Below are 14,792 nucleotides of genomic sequence, written 5' to 3'. Positions count from 1 at the left end.
CAGAGCTGAGAAAATGGGGAACAACCAACTCCTATACTTCTGTTAAACCCAACAACTATTTATTGAGTTTCTACTCTAGCTCAAACATTTTTTGGAACATTGAGTTCCTCCAGAAATGTTTGGCAAGCTGACAGTAAGAACCTGTTTAAAAAGACTGTGCCAGACAGAAGTAATTGTATGTCATAGTGGACACGATTTATGTCCCTAAAATGTGGCAGACATGGTCATTGAGAGGTGTTTAGGGTGGGAGGCTGAAATGGAGAAAATCACTGCAGGCAGAGATAGTCAGTGGGCACTTCTTGGAGGAGGTGGGTATTTCAGCTGAATCGCAAATTATGTCTCATATTGAGTTGGCAAAGGAGGTGGTGTTGCTCTGGATAAAAGATCTTTAAGAGACACATAGGAAATAATAAGAATAGTCTTTACAGGAGGAGAACTCAGAATTCTATTTTCTTTAAGAATTTGCCTTCAGACACAAGCTTACGTATACGTTTTTATCACAAAAGCAATATACTCCTTTTAGTAAACACTCAGGAATTGAAAAATTCATGCATAATCTCTGCCTCTTAACAACTTTTAGTAGTTTAGTATGTTTTTCCCTATACATTTTTTTATTTTTATAGAGTTATAACCAAATAAATGCAAGGAAATAGATTGGAATGCAGCTATCATCACTTGTATTTTTCCATGTTTCCTCATAGTCTTCATTATCATCTTAGTGGAGGAATAATATTCCATCAGGTGATTATACCAGTATTTACTTAATTTTTTTGACTACTTGAGGTTTTCCCATATATTTGCTTTTATGAGTAATGTTGTAATTTTTCCTGCATATGACTTTTCCTATATTTTAGATCGTGTATTTTGGACAAACTTGCCAAGTTACAGTTATTGAATGAATGGTATGAATATTTTTATGGCCTTAAAGTAAGTCAGGAAAAAAATTGGTAAAATGTATCAATTTTTAGTGCTGCTGACACCAAATGAAGAAATCTTCATTGCAGCCTCACTGATATTAACTTAAAAATCCCACTTTAATAAGTGAAAACAAGTGCTGCTCTGCTTTCTTTAAGTTTGCATTTTCCCATGTTTGTTTGTGACTCCTTATTTCTCATTTATAGCCAGTCTGTTTGTGTTTTAGCCAGAAGCTCTAGTCTTCTTAGAAAAAATAGAAAATATAGGAGGAACTTTTACAAATGTTCCCAGCAAAATAATGTACTGAAAATCATTTGTAATACTATTTTAGTTTCAGTAAAAAAAATTTTTTTAAGTATGTAAGAACATGGAAGCAGTGAAACTAATAATTCTTTACCAAGCAGACCTGGGGCAAAACAGAATGAAAGCCAGGATGTGTATTGGAGCCTGAACCTAAAAGGCATATTTGGAAAACTTACATGAGCCCTCTGGTGTGCCCACTCTGTTCTTTGCTATTGATCCGGGGAAGGCTGGCTCCCTCAAGACCTCACTCTTTGTCTAAACATCTTTGCAGGTAACCAGTGTCCCAGAGGACCAGATCCTGGTTGCCGTTTTCCCTGGCCTCCCCACTTCAGCAGAGCTTTTCATTCTCCCACACAAAAATCTGACAGAGAGGAGGAAAGGCAATGAAGGGGACCTGGAACAAGTAAGTGAAAGTGAAACTGTCTGGGGTCCTGGCCACCACCCCACACTCTGAGGAGGCACAGAGCTATTTTTAGCCAGAAAGGGAGTTAGGCTCTTTCTCATTGCCTCATCAGCCTGTCACTCTTTGTCCAAAACCCAGGGTTTTGAAGGTCTTACCCAGAATAAACACAGATGCAAATAGACTGGAGCATTCAGCCACTCAGGAAGGAGCTATACCCTTAGTGTCTGTCATTTATTCCAACATTGGCATCTCTGCCCCTTGCTCATGTCTTCCTCCCAGTGACTTGTCCTGGGGTGGGAGGAAGTGATGAGGCAGGGGAGGGATAGAGAGAGAGAAAGAGGGTAGTGGGGTTGAGTTTCCCTATCTATTTCTGAGAATATGTGCTTCTTGTCTTTAAACTGCACTAACTCTAAAGATCCTGGTCAATTTAAGTTCTGCTTCTGGAAAGAAAATGAACTGCTTTTAAAAACATTTCTTTGGAGAAAGATGTATTGCCTCATCTTGCTTTGACTAAGGAAACAGTATTTCCAAAAGGGATTGTGATTTACTGTGCCTATCAAATGGGCACATAGAGCTATACTCTGATCTGCACATTTCCTGAAAGTAAAGGAAATAGCAGGTCTGGTGTTTCTCCTTCTCACGCCCATATCTACTGGAGTCTTAGGGGCTGGATTCTGTTTTACCCTTCCCTGCTTTCTCCTGATACTAAATCAGAAGTAGAAATAGGTGAGAATGAGGCTGCTGAAAATTGGCATGAATCAAACACATTTGCTCCCGTACGAGATAAACATTGTACAAACATCTTCTTTGTCCTTACGGTACTCACCTTGTTCCCACGTTCATCCACAGTCCCTGGACAGTATAGATACAATTGCAATTTCTCAGAAGAATGAAGCAGTTATTTGCATGGCAGGGTGGCCTATTGAAGTTGGCCAGAAATAAATTCAGCTTCTCAATGCATACATCACTTTTACAAGACCTCTTTATTCTGAAATAGCAAGTGGCATGTGTGAACTATATTTGGAAGCTACAATATCCATCCATTTAGATAAATAGGTAATTACGGTGATGAATAGCAGCTGTGATATTAAGGCACGTACAGCGAGATAAGAGTTAGGGACAACAGCCTAAGCCTGCCTCGGCTTTCATGTGGGAATTACAGAGTGATTAAATCGATGTTATGTGTTCTGAGCCTTGCTGGGGAAAAGTAAAGAGGAAAAATTATCCTATAAAAAAGAGGCAGCTTCTGCTTTGATGTTTGCCTCCCATTGTCTCTAAGATAGAAAAAGCAGAGGAGTGGGCAGGGGCATGTACAGCCCTGCTTTCATCCTGGCAGGGGCCTCCATCCCCTGTGTGTATGACTTGATCAAATTAAAGCACTAATGATGGGTTGACTTTCTTTCACTGGAACCCACAACAGGTCTTTTTATGGTATGTTGTAAAGACAAGGATAAAAGTACACCGAACTAGGAGTTGAATGAAACACCTATGGCTTCTATAGCTCTAATTTAACAGATAACTCTGGGCACACTTCTTTCCATCTCACTCTCCTCTCCAATACAAGCAAATGTTGCCAACTATGGTCAAAGTCCTTGGTTTACACAGAGGAATGGTTTCAAGTCCCTTTTGGCTTCCCTGCCCCCCGCCCCGCCATATATCAAAATCTGCACATATTTAAGTCCCACAGTTGGCACAGCAGAACCTACATATACAAAGTTAGGCCTTCATATATACACGTTTTGCATCTCAATTATATTGCATTCTTTACATTTGGTTGAAGAGAATCCATGCATAAATAGACCTGCACAGTTCAAAAATGTGTTGTTCAAGGATCAACTACTTCCTTGGCTTCACAAGGCTCCAGGGGCTGAGGACCAAATTGGTAAAGATTTTCTAATGTCCTGTCCCATGACTGAATGTGGTTATTTTTTATCTGTTAACTTTCTTGGTTTTTTACCCCATGAGGGAGTATCATTGCATATCATGTCTTCCCAAGCATCTCTCTCTCTCTCTCTCTCTCTCTCTGTCATTTTTTTTTCAGATTGTAGAGACGCTGTTTAATGCTCTAAACCAAAATTTGGTCCAGTTTGAACTGAAACCAGGGGTACAAGTCATTGTGTATGTCACACAGCTGACATTAGGTGAGTGCCACTGGGAATCTGGAAAAGGGGCATGATGATCTGTTATCCCAGAGAGAAAAAGGAGGAGAGGATCACCAAACACTGCTCCATAATGCCTAAAAGTAGCGTTGTAGGATGGTCCTTTTGTGTAGTGATGGTTTAGAACAATTAGTCACATCTCCATGGAGGCATTATGTGAAGGTGGCAGGAAAACATTTTTTAGGAGTGGCTTTGCCATTAAATCTCTGGATAGCCTTGGATAAAACCAATAATTTTTTAGGGTTTTGACTTTATTTATTTATTATCTGTGACAGTTGGAAATATATCAGGTAGTCCTTAAGCTCTCTTCATTTCTGTGATTCCCTGAATCTGGAATGGGAGGCCAGATCACATAACTTTTCTTTTTTTTTTTTTCTTTCTTTTTTTGAGTTGGAGTCTTGCTCTGTCACCCAGTCTGGAGTGCAGTCTTGCTCACAGCCACCCCAGCTCCCACCTGCTGAGCTCTAGCAATCCTTCCACCTCAGCCTACCAAGTAGCTGGAGCTATAGGTGCACGCTACCATGCCTGGCTGATTTTATTTTTTATTATAAAGACGAGGTCTTGCCAAGTTGCCTGGGCTGGTATCGAACCAGTGGGCTCAGGCAATCCACTTGCCTTGGCCTCCCAAAGTGCCGGGATTACAGGCTAAGCCACCGAGCCTGGCCCACATAATTTTTAAACCCCCTTACAATATATGAGTCTAAGTAGAAACAGGGACAAGGTTTAATTGGCTTACTTATGAAAGGAATAGAAAAGGCATGTCCCATTTGGCATCTATATCTGGTAAAGCCTATTTGACAAATGGTTCTTATTGTCATAGACCTTTTTGGATGTGGAAGTTTCAAATGTGCCTCTCCAGTGGTGTTTTACCAGAATGGTGTAAAGGAAGAGAATAAAACATTTCACTAGTATTTAGCCTCAAATTTCAAATGGGTTGCCTACAATTATGCTGAAAGGCACACAGGTTATCTAATATAAAGAGCATTTGAGCCTTTCCTCCCCTGAGCTGGACACATTGTGTTCAATTTACACTAAGAACAGTAAGTTTTCTCAGGCCAAACAGGAGTTTGCTTTCCCTAAGAAGCTATAATCAGAGCTTACTATTTTATAATTGAGGCCAGACTTCCTGGGCTCAGACAGCATGCAGGGCAATTAGAGGCTTGACATAAGGATGGAGACCAGTGACCTCCTTTCTCCAATGGGCACTCCCTTCAGCTAATAAGCTTCCAAGTGAGCATGCCTGTTCTTTTTTCCTAGCTCCATTGGTGGACTCCAGTGCTGGGCATAGCAGCTCGGCCATGCTTATGCTCTTGTCAGTGGTGTTTATAGGCCTGGCTGTGTTTTTGATCTACAAATTTAAAAGGTATGTGCTATTATCACTCAGTTTAGATGTTGGACTAGGTTCATTACAGATGATTCTTCCTATAAACCATCTTTCCTAAACTAATCTCAAGAATGGATTTTAATTCTCCTTGAAGTTCTGTTTGACAATAGGGAAAAGCAAGAATTGGCAAGGGTCAGGGAATAAATGAGTTCAAGAATCTGCACTCTATCCAATTTATGAGATCAATGTATTCTCTTCAAGAGAAGTGTAAGGGGTTTTCAAACGTCACCCAGATTTCTAGAGTAAGATCTATAATATTTAGAAGAGCTTTTTTTCCCCCTCTGAGTCAAGCATGTTGATTCAGAAAGTCTTTTTATACAGATAAATACCCTTTCAGGGTGGCTAAATAGAGAAAATGAAGCTAAAATCTGATATGTACGTGTAAAGTCACACACATGCTCGTTTTCTTATCTCTTGTTGCAGCCATCCAGTATCTCTGTTTAAATTTGTAAGCTGAACATATTCTACTGTCATCTCCCTCTTTTTTCTGTTCTAAAGGAAAATTGATCACGAAAACAAAACTCCACATGTATTCAGAATTTTTTTAAAAAATCACAGAAAGAGGGTATAACAAGACACCTTAAAAACTTGAAGTTGAGATAAATAGTTTTGTAGCAATATTTAAATGATATAATACTTCTACCAGGAAGTGTACTAGTTAGGAGTTTGAACTCTGAAATCATACCCAATTTTAGCATTTAACATTTGTAACCTTGGGCAATTATATTTGCCTCTCTAAGCCTTACTTTCCTCATTGGTAAGATAAGGATAACAGTAATATTTTATAGGCATGTTATGTGATTTAAATGTCATAATATCTATGAATAGTACATGTTAAATAATCAACAAAGTTAAGCTATTCTAAATAATAAAGCACATGCCTACCAAAGATGACCTTTCTGTCATAAACTGGGACATAGTAGGCTCTCAAAAATTTTATCGGTGGCATAAATGTGGGCTTCCTTGGAATCCTGGGTAAAGTAAAAATATCATTAATTTTTATCAGATAAGTTTTGAAAGCATTGTTCATTCCTGAGAGTGTTTCTAGGCTCTAAAAATAATTCTTGTCGGTTTTGATAGAGATCGGTGGTAAAGGTGCTTGACTCTTCCTGTCCCCTTTCTTCCTGCTTAGCTCTCCTTTAGCTCTCAGTAGCTTCAAAGCACCATTATTATTCAGTATACCTCTTAGCATTAGCCATAACAGAAGGAATCCTACCAACATCCTCCACACCCATTAGAAGGACACTGTGAGGTTTACCTTTCTACTCAATAGTCCAGTATGTGAGTTCATGTCCTCTTGGTTCCTTCCTTCCTTCCTTCCTTCCTTCCTTCCTTCCTTCCTTCCTTCCTTCCTTCCTTCCTTCCTTCTTTCCTTCCTTCCTTCCTACTTATCTATCTACCTTATTCTTTCCAGGGTCTTACTCTGTCACCCAGCCTGGGGTGCAGTGATGTGATCATGGCTCACCGCAGCCTTGACCTCCTGGGCTCAGGCAATCCTTCCACTCCACCTCCCGAGGAGCTAGTACTACTGGCAGGCATGTGCCACCACACCTGATTAATTTTTTGAATTTTTTTGGTTGAGCTGAGTTCTCACTCTGTTGCTCAGGTTGGTCTCAAACTCTTGGGCTCAAGTAATCCTCCCACCTTGGCCTCCAAATGTGCTGGGATGACAGGTGTGAGCCACTGTGCCTGGCCTCCTCTTGGATCAAAACATGTCAACCCACCTGCCTTGGTTCCCTTTTAAGAGAGGATGAAACTTTTATGTCACAATTGGTGAAAAAAGGTTCAATATGGAAACAGTCTGGTTAAGGCAACATCCATTTATAGATGTACTTCAATTATATGCAAAGAATATTTTCACTTTTTTATTTATCCAATAGTTTGATTGCAGGGAAGCCTAGTGGTTGCTGGGGCTTGAAAAATAAATAAACCAAATGTATCACCTCTGGCTTCTAGAACTTCAGAGGTGCTGAAGACAAGGGTCAGTAGAAATCCTGCAAAGAGGCATTTGTGTCAGGAGGCTCCAAACTCAGGTCATTTAAGGATCACTTATCCTATGACTTGGAAGGCTTCTATTCCTTTGCAAATGCTGCTAAACTCCCTAGACAATTAACTTATTAGTGTAGGCATCTTTACATGTATACACTGTAATATATGAATCCATGCCAGGTCGTGACATCTCAGAACTATTTTGCCTTTGCAGTTTGCAACTATCAGCACCCATGACAGTGCATCATGTACCTAAGACCACAGGAAACAAACACCAGTCAAACTGGATAACAGCAGTGTCAGCTAAGAGTGACCAGTCATCAATTAATTAATCTTTACTTTTCTATCCTCTTCCTTCTGGAAGTTTTCTTCCCAATACTCAAGGCCTTTGGTTGAGATTCTGTTAGATTTTCTTTTATTTCTTTGGTCTTCTTTCTCTCTCCCTCCCATGAAACCTCAGTGATGGGTACATGGAGGACACCTGGCTTAGAACAATCCAAGTTCCTAGCCCTGGATTCCAAGAGTCTCCTTGGCTTCTTTTTTTACTGTCTAATAGAACTTCTGTTCAAAATGCTCTGGATTCTGTATCATCTAATATAGTAGCTACTAGTATCACTGAGGGACTTTAATTATATTTAACTTTAATTGAAATGTAAATAGCTATACCTAGCCAATAAACACTCTGATGAACAGTGCTGTCTAGGGTAAAGGGCAGTTCTGTTTCTGCATCCAGATCATTGACCATGCTGAGTTTATAGACCCAAAACCTCCTCTCTGTAATTGCCAGCATTAGCTCACTAAGCCATTCATTCATTCAACAAACATTTATTAAGTACCTACTATGTGCCAGGCACTGAAAATGATCTCAATGTTTCAATTAGTCATTTAACATGAAGGAAAAGAGTTACCATGAGCCCCATTAAGTACTTACTGAATAAGGGAATAGCACCCTGCCTCCTCATAGTCCATCTTGTTTTTGGATAGGGTCTGCTATTTTCTAATATCTTGAGCAATATTATTAAAAATCATTAGGAGATGGCTTTTACATTCTGAAAACTGCCTAAAAAACTTTCTTTCTATAACTACAGATCTGCTTTTTCTGATTATTCAAGAAAATGTTTGTGCTTTTATATTCTAACCGTTTTTTTTTTTTTCTGTAAGGCTTTTAATACTACTAAAAGCTTACTTTGCTGTCTCAGATTTCCTCCCACAGGCTCCTAACACTCATCATAGTTGGAACAAATAAATACAAACTGCAGTTGGTTTATGCTTTTGTTTTTTAGTTTTTGGGGAGAAGACTTGGGCTTATACATATTACTACTCTTACTTAAAACTATATGAATGTGTGGTCCACAACATGTCTCTTGATCTCTTTATTTTCCACCTTTCTTATATGTAAGAGTGGTAGTTCAGCCTTGTCTTATATTCTCAGCAGTCCCACAAACAGGAGATGTGTTAAACAAAAAGCAACTGGGCATATTTTTAAATTCTGCAAATTATTATCTGAAACTTATTCCATTCTAATAATCTATATTTAAAAGATGAAGTATATGCCTGTTTTTAGGTGTGTCATCTGGAAATTGAAATAAAGTGAACAATCTTTATAAGGGCAAGTTTATCCAAATCCTCATAGGTATCATCAGTAAACAAGGAGAAGGAAGTAGAAGGCTCTGGTTACAGCACTAAAGTATACAGATTTGTGTGATCAGCAATGGATTGACCATCCCAACACCTAATAAGTATTATAGTTGATACCAACATTCATGAGCAATATGTACTTTTATGATTGGAAAGAATCTAAGTCATTAAACTGCTTTTCTATTTAGATAAAATGTAAGTAAAGGCCTGCCTGAATTTTTAATTATACACATTTAGAGTGCCTACAGTTTGCTGCCTCACATAGATTCTATTCATTTAAGGTTCTTGTAAAGTATATAAACCTGGTTTAGGCCTGTAGGAGTTATGGGCGCACCTCCCTTCATGTATGGAAAGCATACACAAAAGACATGAAAACTGAACATAAAGAAAAGATAGAAACTGCTGCATGTTTTAAACCCATTTTCAGATTTTTTTTTTCTTTTGAAATTAACTATGGATAAACTTTATTAAATGCTTCCACATTCTGCCTCATTTGAGGTTGGAGTGGAGAGGAGAATGTAGAAGTTTGAAAATACCACTGGTTGTTACTAGGACAACAGAGCCAGTCTCCTTTAGAAATGCAAGGAATGTTCTGGAGTGGGGTAGGTATCAGATGTCCCAAGTTTTAATAATATCTATGCCAGCAATTGGCTTCCAAAATGTCTGGACTTTAGTCCAATTTCCCCATCTTTTATTGAGGTAAGAGGGGTCTACTTTAGAAGTGATACTCTAAGATAAAAATATAGTCTTTTTAAATTTCAATTTTAGTTTTAATTTTAAAGATGTGGGATACAATTCAGGGTTAGGTATACAAATGTTGATTATGCAGGTACCCTTGTTGATGAGGTGTACCTCTCCCTCCTCTAGCAGTTTTCCTCAACTGCCAATTCCACCCCCCCGCCCCACCCCAGCAGTTTCCCACTATTGCCAATCCCTTTCTTATAGTATTATGATAATTGCTCAAGGTCTGCTTATGCGTGAGAACATTACTGAAGAATATAGAACAGGAAAGTAGAAATAATACAGGCTTTGAGGTCATTTATTCCATTTATTGGACAAATGTTTAATGAATGCAATCTATGTACCAAGTACCATGCTAAGCTGTGTGCATAGCAGTGAAAATAGAAAACGTAGACGCTGGCTGGGCATGGTAGCTGACGCTTGTAATCCCAACATTTTGGGAAGCTGAGGCAAGAGGATTACTTGAGGCCAGCAGTTCTAAACTAGTCTGAGTAATATATCAAGACTCTGTCTCTACAAAAAAAAATTTTTTTTTTAATACCTGGGCATTATGGCACCTGCCTGTAGTACTGTCTGCTTGGAAGGCTGAGGTGAGAGAACTGCTTGAGCCCAGGATTTTGAGGTTACAATAAGCTAGGAATGTGCCACTGTACTACAGTCTGGGTAGCAGAATGATATCTTATCTCTAAAAAAATAAAAGAAAACATAGACCTTGCCCACATGGAACTAGTAGGAGAGAAAGAAAGACAGAAAGCAAGCCCCAAATCATTGCCTATTATTTTACCCTAAACCAAGACCTTATTTGTTTCTTCAGTAGACATTATCCCATAATTGCATGTTTATTAACAGGGGAGGTTGGGAGGTCAGGGAAGACCTCTCAGAGATGACACGTAAGTCAAACTCCGAAGTAGAAGAGAAGAGGGAAGTGTGTTATAGGCAGAAAGAATAGTTGGTTCAAAGTCCCAAAGATGTAGAAGAGCTTCATGTATTTGAGTCTGGAGACAGTTTGGGTCTCCCACTGGCTAGCAACCTCAGCGTTACCTGGGAACTTGGCAGAAATGCAGGATCCCAACCCATCCAGTCCAGACTTTCAGAGTCACAATTGCATTTTGACAAAGACTTTTAGTGATGCATGAGTACGTTAAAGTTTGAGAAGTGCTGGATTAGAGAAATTCAAAGGAGATCACAGAGGCTGGAACACAGTGGGTCAGGAAAAAAATGGAGATGGGTCAGTAAATGAATGCCTCAAAATTTCAAGGTCATGCTTGCTCCTCCAATTCCATGCCAGTCTGCCTTGTGTTTCCAAATCTACTACTTTTGTGTCTTTGATGGAAGTTATTTGGCGTCTCTTAATCATTCCCTTAATCATCTCTATAGACTTAACAAAAGCTGTTGTTATCCCCATTGGACAGTTGAGGAAACTGACTAACAGAGTTTTTAAGATACTTGGCCCATAAGTGGTGTTCTGAAAGTTGTAGCAATGGCTATGAGTGCATTATTTCTTGTCTGTTCATAAAAGAAAACATTAGGAGTTGATTAAGTTAATGCAACCTTAGGAAAAGACGTCTTTTAACTATGTAGAAACGTAAGTCTCAAAGTCCAGCTCCTTTAAAAATCTTATATATAATATATAATAACAGATATATATCATATATACATAATAACAGATAAATATTTTAAGGGTTTTAGTGCCTAACGGATCAGCAGCATCACCCTTTGGTTTGTACTTGTTTGTTTTTTGACCTCCAGGAGAAAGTGCATTCCTCAGGGAGTTCTGTGGTTTATACCTTCCCTGGGCATCTAGGTCTCTGGCTAGCCTTGTGTTTCTGGGTCTCATGGCCACAGTGTCTCTAAGTGACCAGAACTGTTCCCTGACACTGACTTTTTCTGTTAATAGCTTCTTCACCCTCTTATTGCCTAGAATTTCTAATTCCCCAAGTTTGACACGCCCTGTGATCTTAATCTGATTTTGTTCCTTCTCCATGTAGGAAAATCCCCTGGATTAACATTTATGCTCAAGTCCAACATGACAAGGAGCAGGAGATGATTGGGTCAGTGAGTCAAAGTGAAAATACCCCCAAAATCACACTCAGTGACTTCACAGAGCCTGAGGAACTGATGGACAAAGAGCTGGACACACGGGTCACAGGTATGTGTGCCTATTCCACCAAACTTCTGTGTCCTCCATCCTCCAAACACTATGTCAATTGGCCAGCTTTGTCTGGTCTTTCTGTCAGACAGTACTGGACTGAGGGTACAGAAAAAGGATGGGCTACAGTGGCATAATGTTTAAAACTTGTCTGCCATATCTGGCCACATAAAATCAAAAAGAAAAAAATTAAAATAAAAAAAGTAAACTAATTTTATATGCACTGGGGTCTGGGTAAGAAAGAGATGAAGTCAACTGTCCATTTCTATCAAAAAAACATTATATGTTCTTATTAATAATCACATGGATGTGGAATCTGGCATCAGATGGCTCTAGGTCTATTTTCTTGTTCTGCTAATCTGCTAGCTCTGTGACCTCTCTGTGCCTTATATTCCTCATCTGTGAAATGGGAATAATAGTATCTATGATTCTACTCTGTCCCTATATATAGTACCTAAGGATTATTCTATGATTCTTGTGATAATCACATGCTATTATGTCATTAACACAGTGCCTGCCACATAGTAAGTTTCAATATGTGTTGGCTGTTACTATTGTTATCAACAGAGTATAAGATGGCTGTCAATGTATGAGTCCTACCTGTGTTCTAGTGAGTGAGGTGACATACGTTAAACATGGATAAGATTAGCTAATGAGCTGATAGGTGAGAATATTCAGGGGCCCTTTTAGTAAATACCCACTAAGTACCTGTTTGGGGTGGCTTGCTATTTAGTAGTGAATAAAACAAAGACCCCTGCCCTTGCAGAACTTACATCCCTTTCTCCCTGTGTCTTCTCTCCCCTGCAGGAGGCATTGCCACCATTGCCAACAGCGAAAGCACAAAGGAGATCCCAAACTGCACTAGTGTTTAATACCAACAAGTCAAGTGATCAACCACCTTTCTGACCTTTTATTTTTGATGATTACTGTTACTATTATTATGGAAAATGAAAATGTCTTTTTTATCTTTTGTTTACCAAGGGCCCCTTCATTAAACAGCAGGCAGATGCTTAGCTTTGGAAGAAAAAGGCATTCTTTGCTGATTGAAATGAGACAAAAGGAATAAATAGCTGTATTTGTACTAAGGGCAAATACAAGGATACATCTTTCCACAACCTCCTTTAGTTATTCTGCCATTAATAGCTTAAGGACTCTCTTTTTCCTTGTGATCTCTCTTTTACATATATATAAAGTCGGGTTGGCTTTTTGTTAACCTTTTATCTTTCCTCTCCAAAAATTACCACACTCTCCCTACCCCCAGCACACATACATACAACACAAACCATTTCCCAGTTAAATCCGCAGGAGGTAGATTGGTGGGGAGTGGGCATAGCTTCAGACAGCATGCACACCTTTGTGAAAGAGGCCCTGCCTTGTGCATGTCAATTGTGAGGCTACAGATGGCTCATTGTATATAATTACAATGTAAATAACTTTTTATTTCCTAAGAAATAATTTAATGTTTAGTAAAAAAGAAAACAGAAAAAAGAAAGATGAGTGTGTTGGCTTACGCACTGACCCTCAGAGCTGACCAACCCACCAGGCGTGCTTGATGTGTTAGGTCTGGAGCTCTCCTGTTGTCTGTCACACTTAATTCTTGCATCTCCTTGTCCACATCATAGCTGGTTTCTATTTATGTATATAAAGGGGGGCGGGGGGAGGGCTTCTTTGGGGCAATTGAAAAAGGAAGGACTCTAGTGACATCATAGAACATGGAGGTCATTTTTGTTTCAAAAATGACATGGAAAAAGCTATAAGATGAGGCCCACTAGAGGCTTCACACTGAGACTCAGATGGGAAAAAGGCTTCCTCTCTTGAAGAAAAAAGTTGAGAAAATTTGTCAGCCTGAAAAAATAATATCTAAAGAAGGCAGTCAATGGATCAAAAAATGACAATCTATCTTCTCATTGGATTTTATGAAAATGTGTAATGCTTATGGTGAATTCTCAGGCTGTTCTTAGCTCAGAAAAGTCCTCTGGTCACTTGGTTAATTCCACTGAGTGCCTTGTGGCATTGGAGGAGTTAGAGAGGTTAGAAGAGAGATGGTATTTGTGGAATCATGAATCCATGCAAACCCTGCAGGCCAAATAGGGATCTAGCTTTTAATGATATTAGTCAAAGGCAATTTTAGCAAAGCTGTGCTATTTGCTTGTCAGATGTACTCAACTTCCTTAAAGTCAAATGTCTGCCTTCAGTTCCCTTAAGGTAGTTCTTGCCTCTGGGGTGAGTGACTTTCCAAACTGTTGAGCTTTTCCAGCACCTCAGCACCTTCACATATTTACACATACCAGTTATTTTCAGTAGGGTCACTTTAAGCCATGCTGTAGGCATTGTTTTTATTTTCAAGATCAGCCTGAGCACACTTGTTTTTAAAAGTGGTGTACTGTATATATAATGGAGGAACGGCCACATTTTGCACCTGTTAATTTTTGCAGAAGTTGTTCTCATTCTTCTTTATGAGACACAGAGTGAATGTGATACAGAGAAATCTGACTGGCTACAGCATAGATCAGTATTAGAGATATTTGAAAGATCCTTTTTTTGTTTGTTTGTTTCAAGGGTTAAATGGGGCAGACAATTGCAATACTTGTACTAAACACTGGAATAAAGATGCATGAGTCATATCTATATATACAGTATATGTACATATACTGTTCTTGGTTTTATTGTTCCACTTGAATATTTCTACTGTAAAAAAAGACAGTGGTTTTGAAATTGTTGAAAATAAATGTATTTTTGTACATCAAACCTACATACTTGGCTGAGCTTTCTCTTTTGGGGCAGTTTCTTTTACCTGTTGTGTTTGTCAACAATTACTACAATAATGCTACATGGCAAAAAGTAATGGGTGTCTTACAGCAACAGATACTTATTTTTTGCTCATGAGTCTTCAGATAGTTTATAGTTTGGCTGAAATCAGCTGGGACTATTAGGCTTGGCTGTACTAGTCTGGATTCAGGCTTCAAGTAGTTAGAGTTGCTCCATGAGTTATTATAATTTTGGGACAGGTAGCCACCCAGGGCATGTCTTTTGCATGGGGGATTGCAGAATTCCAAGTGAAGCCAGCAGAACAACCTATGCCTCTAGGGCCTTGGCTCAAAGTGGTCACTA

The 14,792-nt window shown here is 39.0% G+C and overlaps 1 protein-coding gene across 2 annotated transcripts in view; it reads left to right on the top strand.

The window, feature by feature from the left end:
* Positions 1 to 14,433, top strand: part of SORCS3 (sortilin related VPS10 domain containing receptor 3) — a 152,207-nt gene extending 137,774 nt beyond the window's left edge. Inside the window, exons 17-21 of one of the 2 annotated variants that reach the window (XM_021708864.1) lie at positions 1,490 to 1,621; positions 3,663 to 3,762; positions 5,038 to 5,143; positions 11,521 to 11,681; positions 12,489 to 14,433. In XM_021708864.1, the coding sequence (XP_021564539.1) occupies positions 1,490 to 1,621; positions 3,663 to 3,762; positions 5,038 to 5,143; positions 11,521 to 11,681; positions 12,489 to 12,553 (564 nt within the window). In that variant the 3' untranslated portion in view covers positions 12,554 to 14,433. The remainder of the gene's footprint in view (positions 1 to 1,489; positions 1,622 to 3,662; positions 3,763 to 5,037; positions 5,144 to 11,520; positions 11,682 to 12,488) is intronic. The other variant, XM_021708869.1, reaches the window with a different exon arrangement.
* Positions 14,434 to 14,792: the final 359 nt, after the last annotated feature.

This window comes from Carlito syrichta, unplaced genomic scaffold, assembly GCF_000164805.1.
Source record: "Carlito syrichta isolate Samal-C Ts95f unplaced genomic scaffold, Tarsius_syrichta-2.0.1 Scaffold65117, whole genome shotgun sequence".
NCBI lineage: Eukaryota > Metazoa > Chordata > Mammalia > Primates > Tarsiidae > Carlito > Carlito syrichta.
Note: the sequence above shows the minus strand (reverse complement) of the source record. Positions and strands in the feature narration are given on the sequence as shown.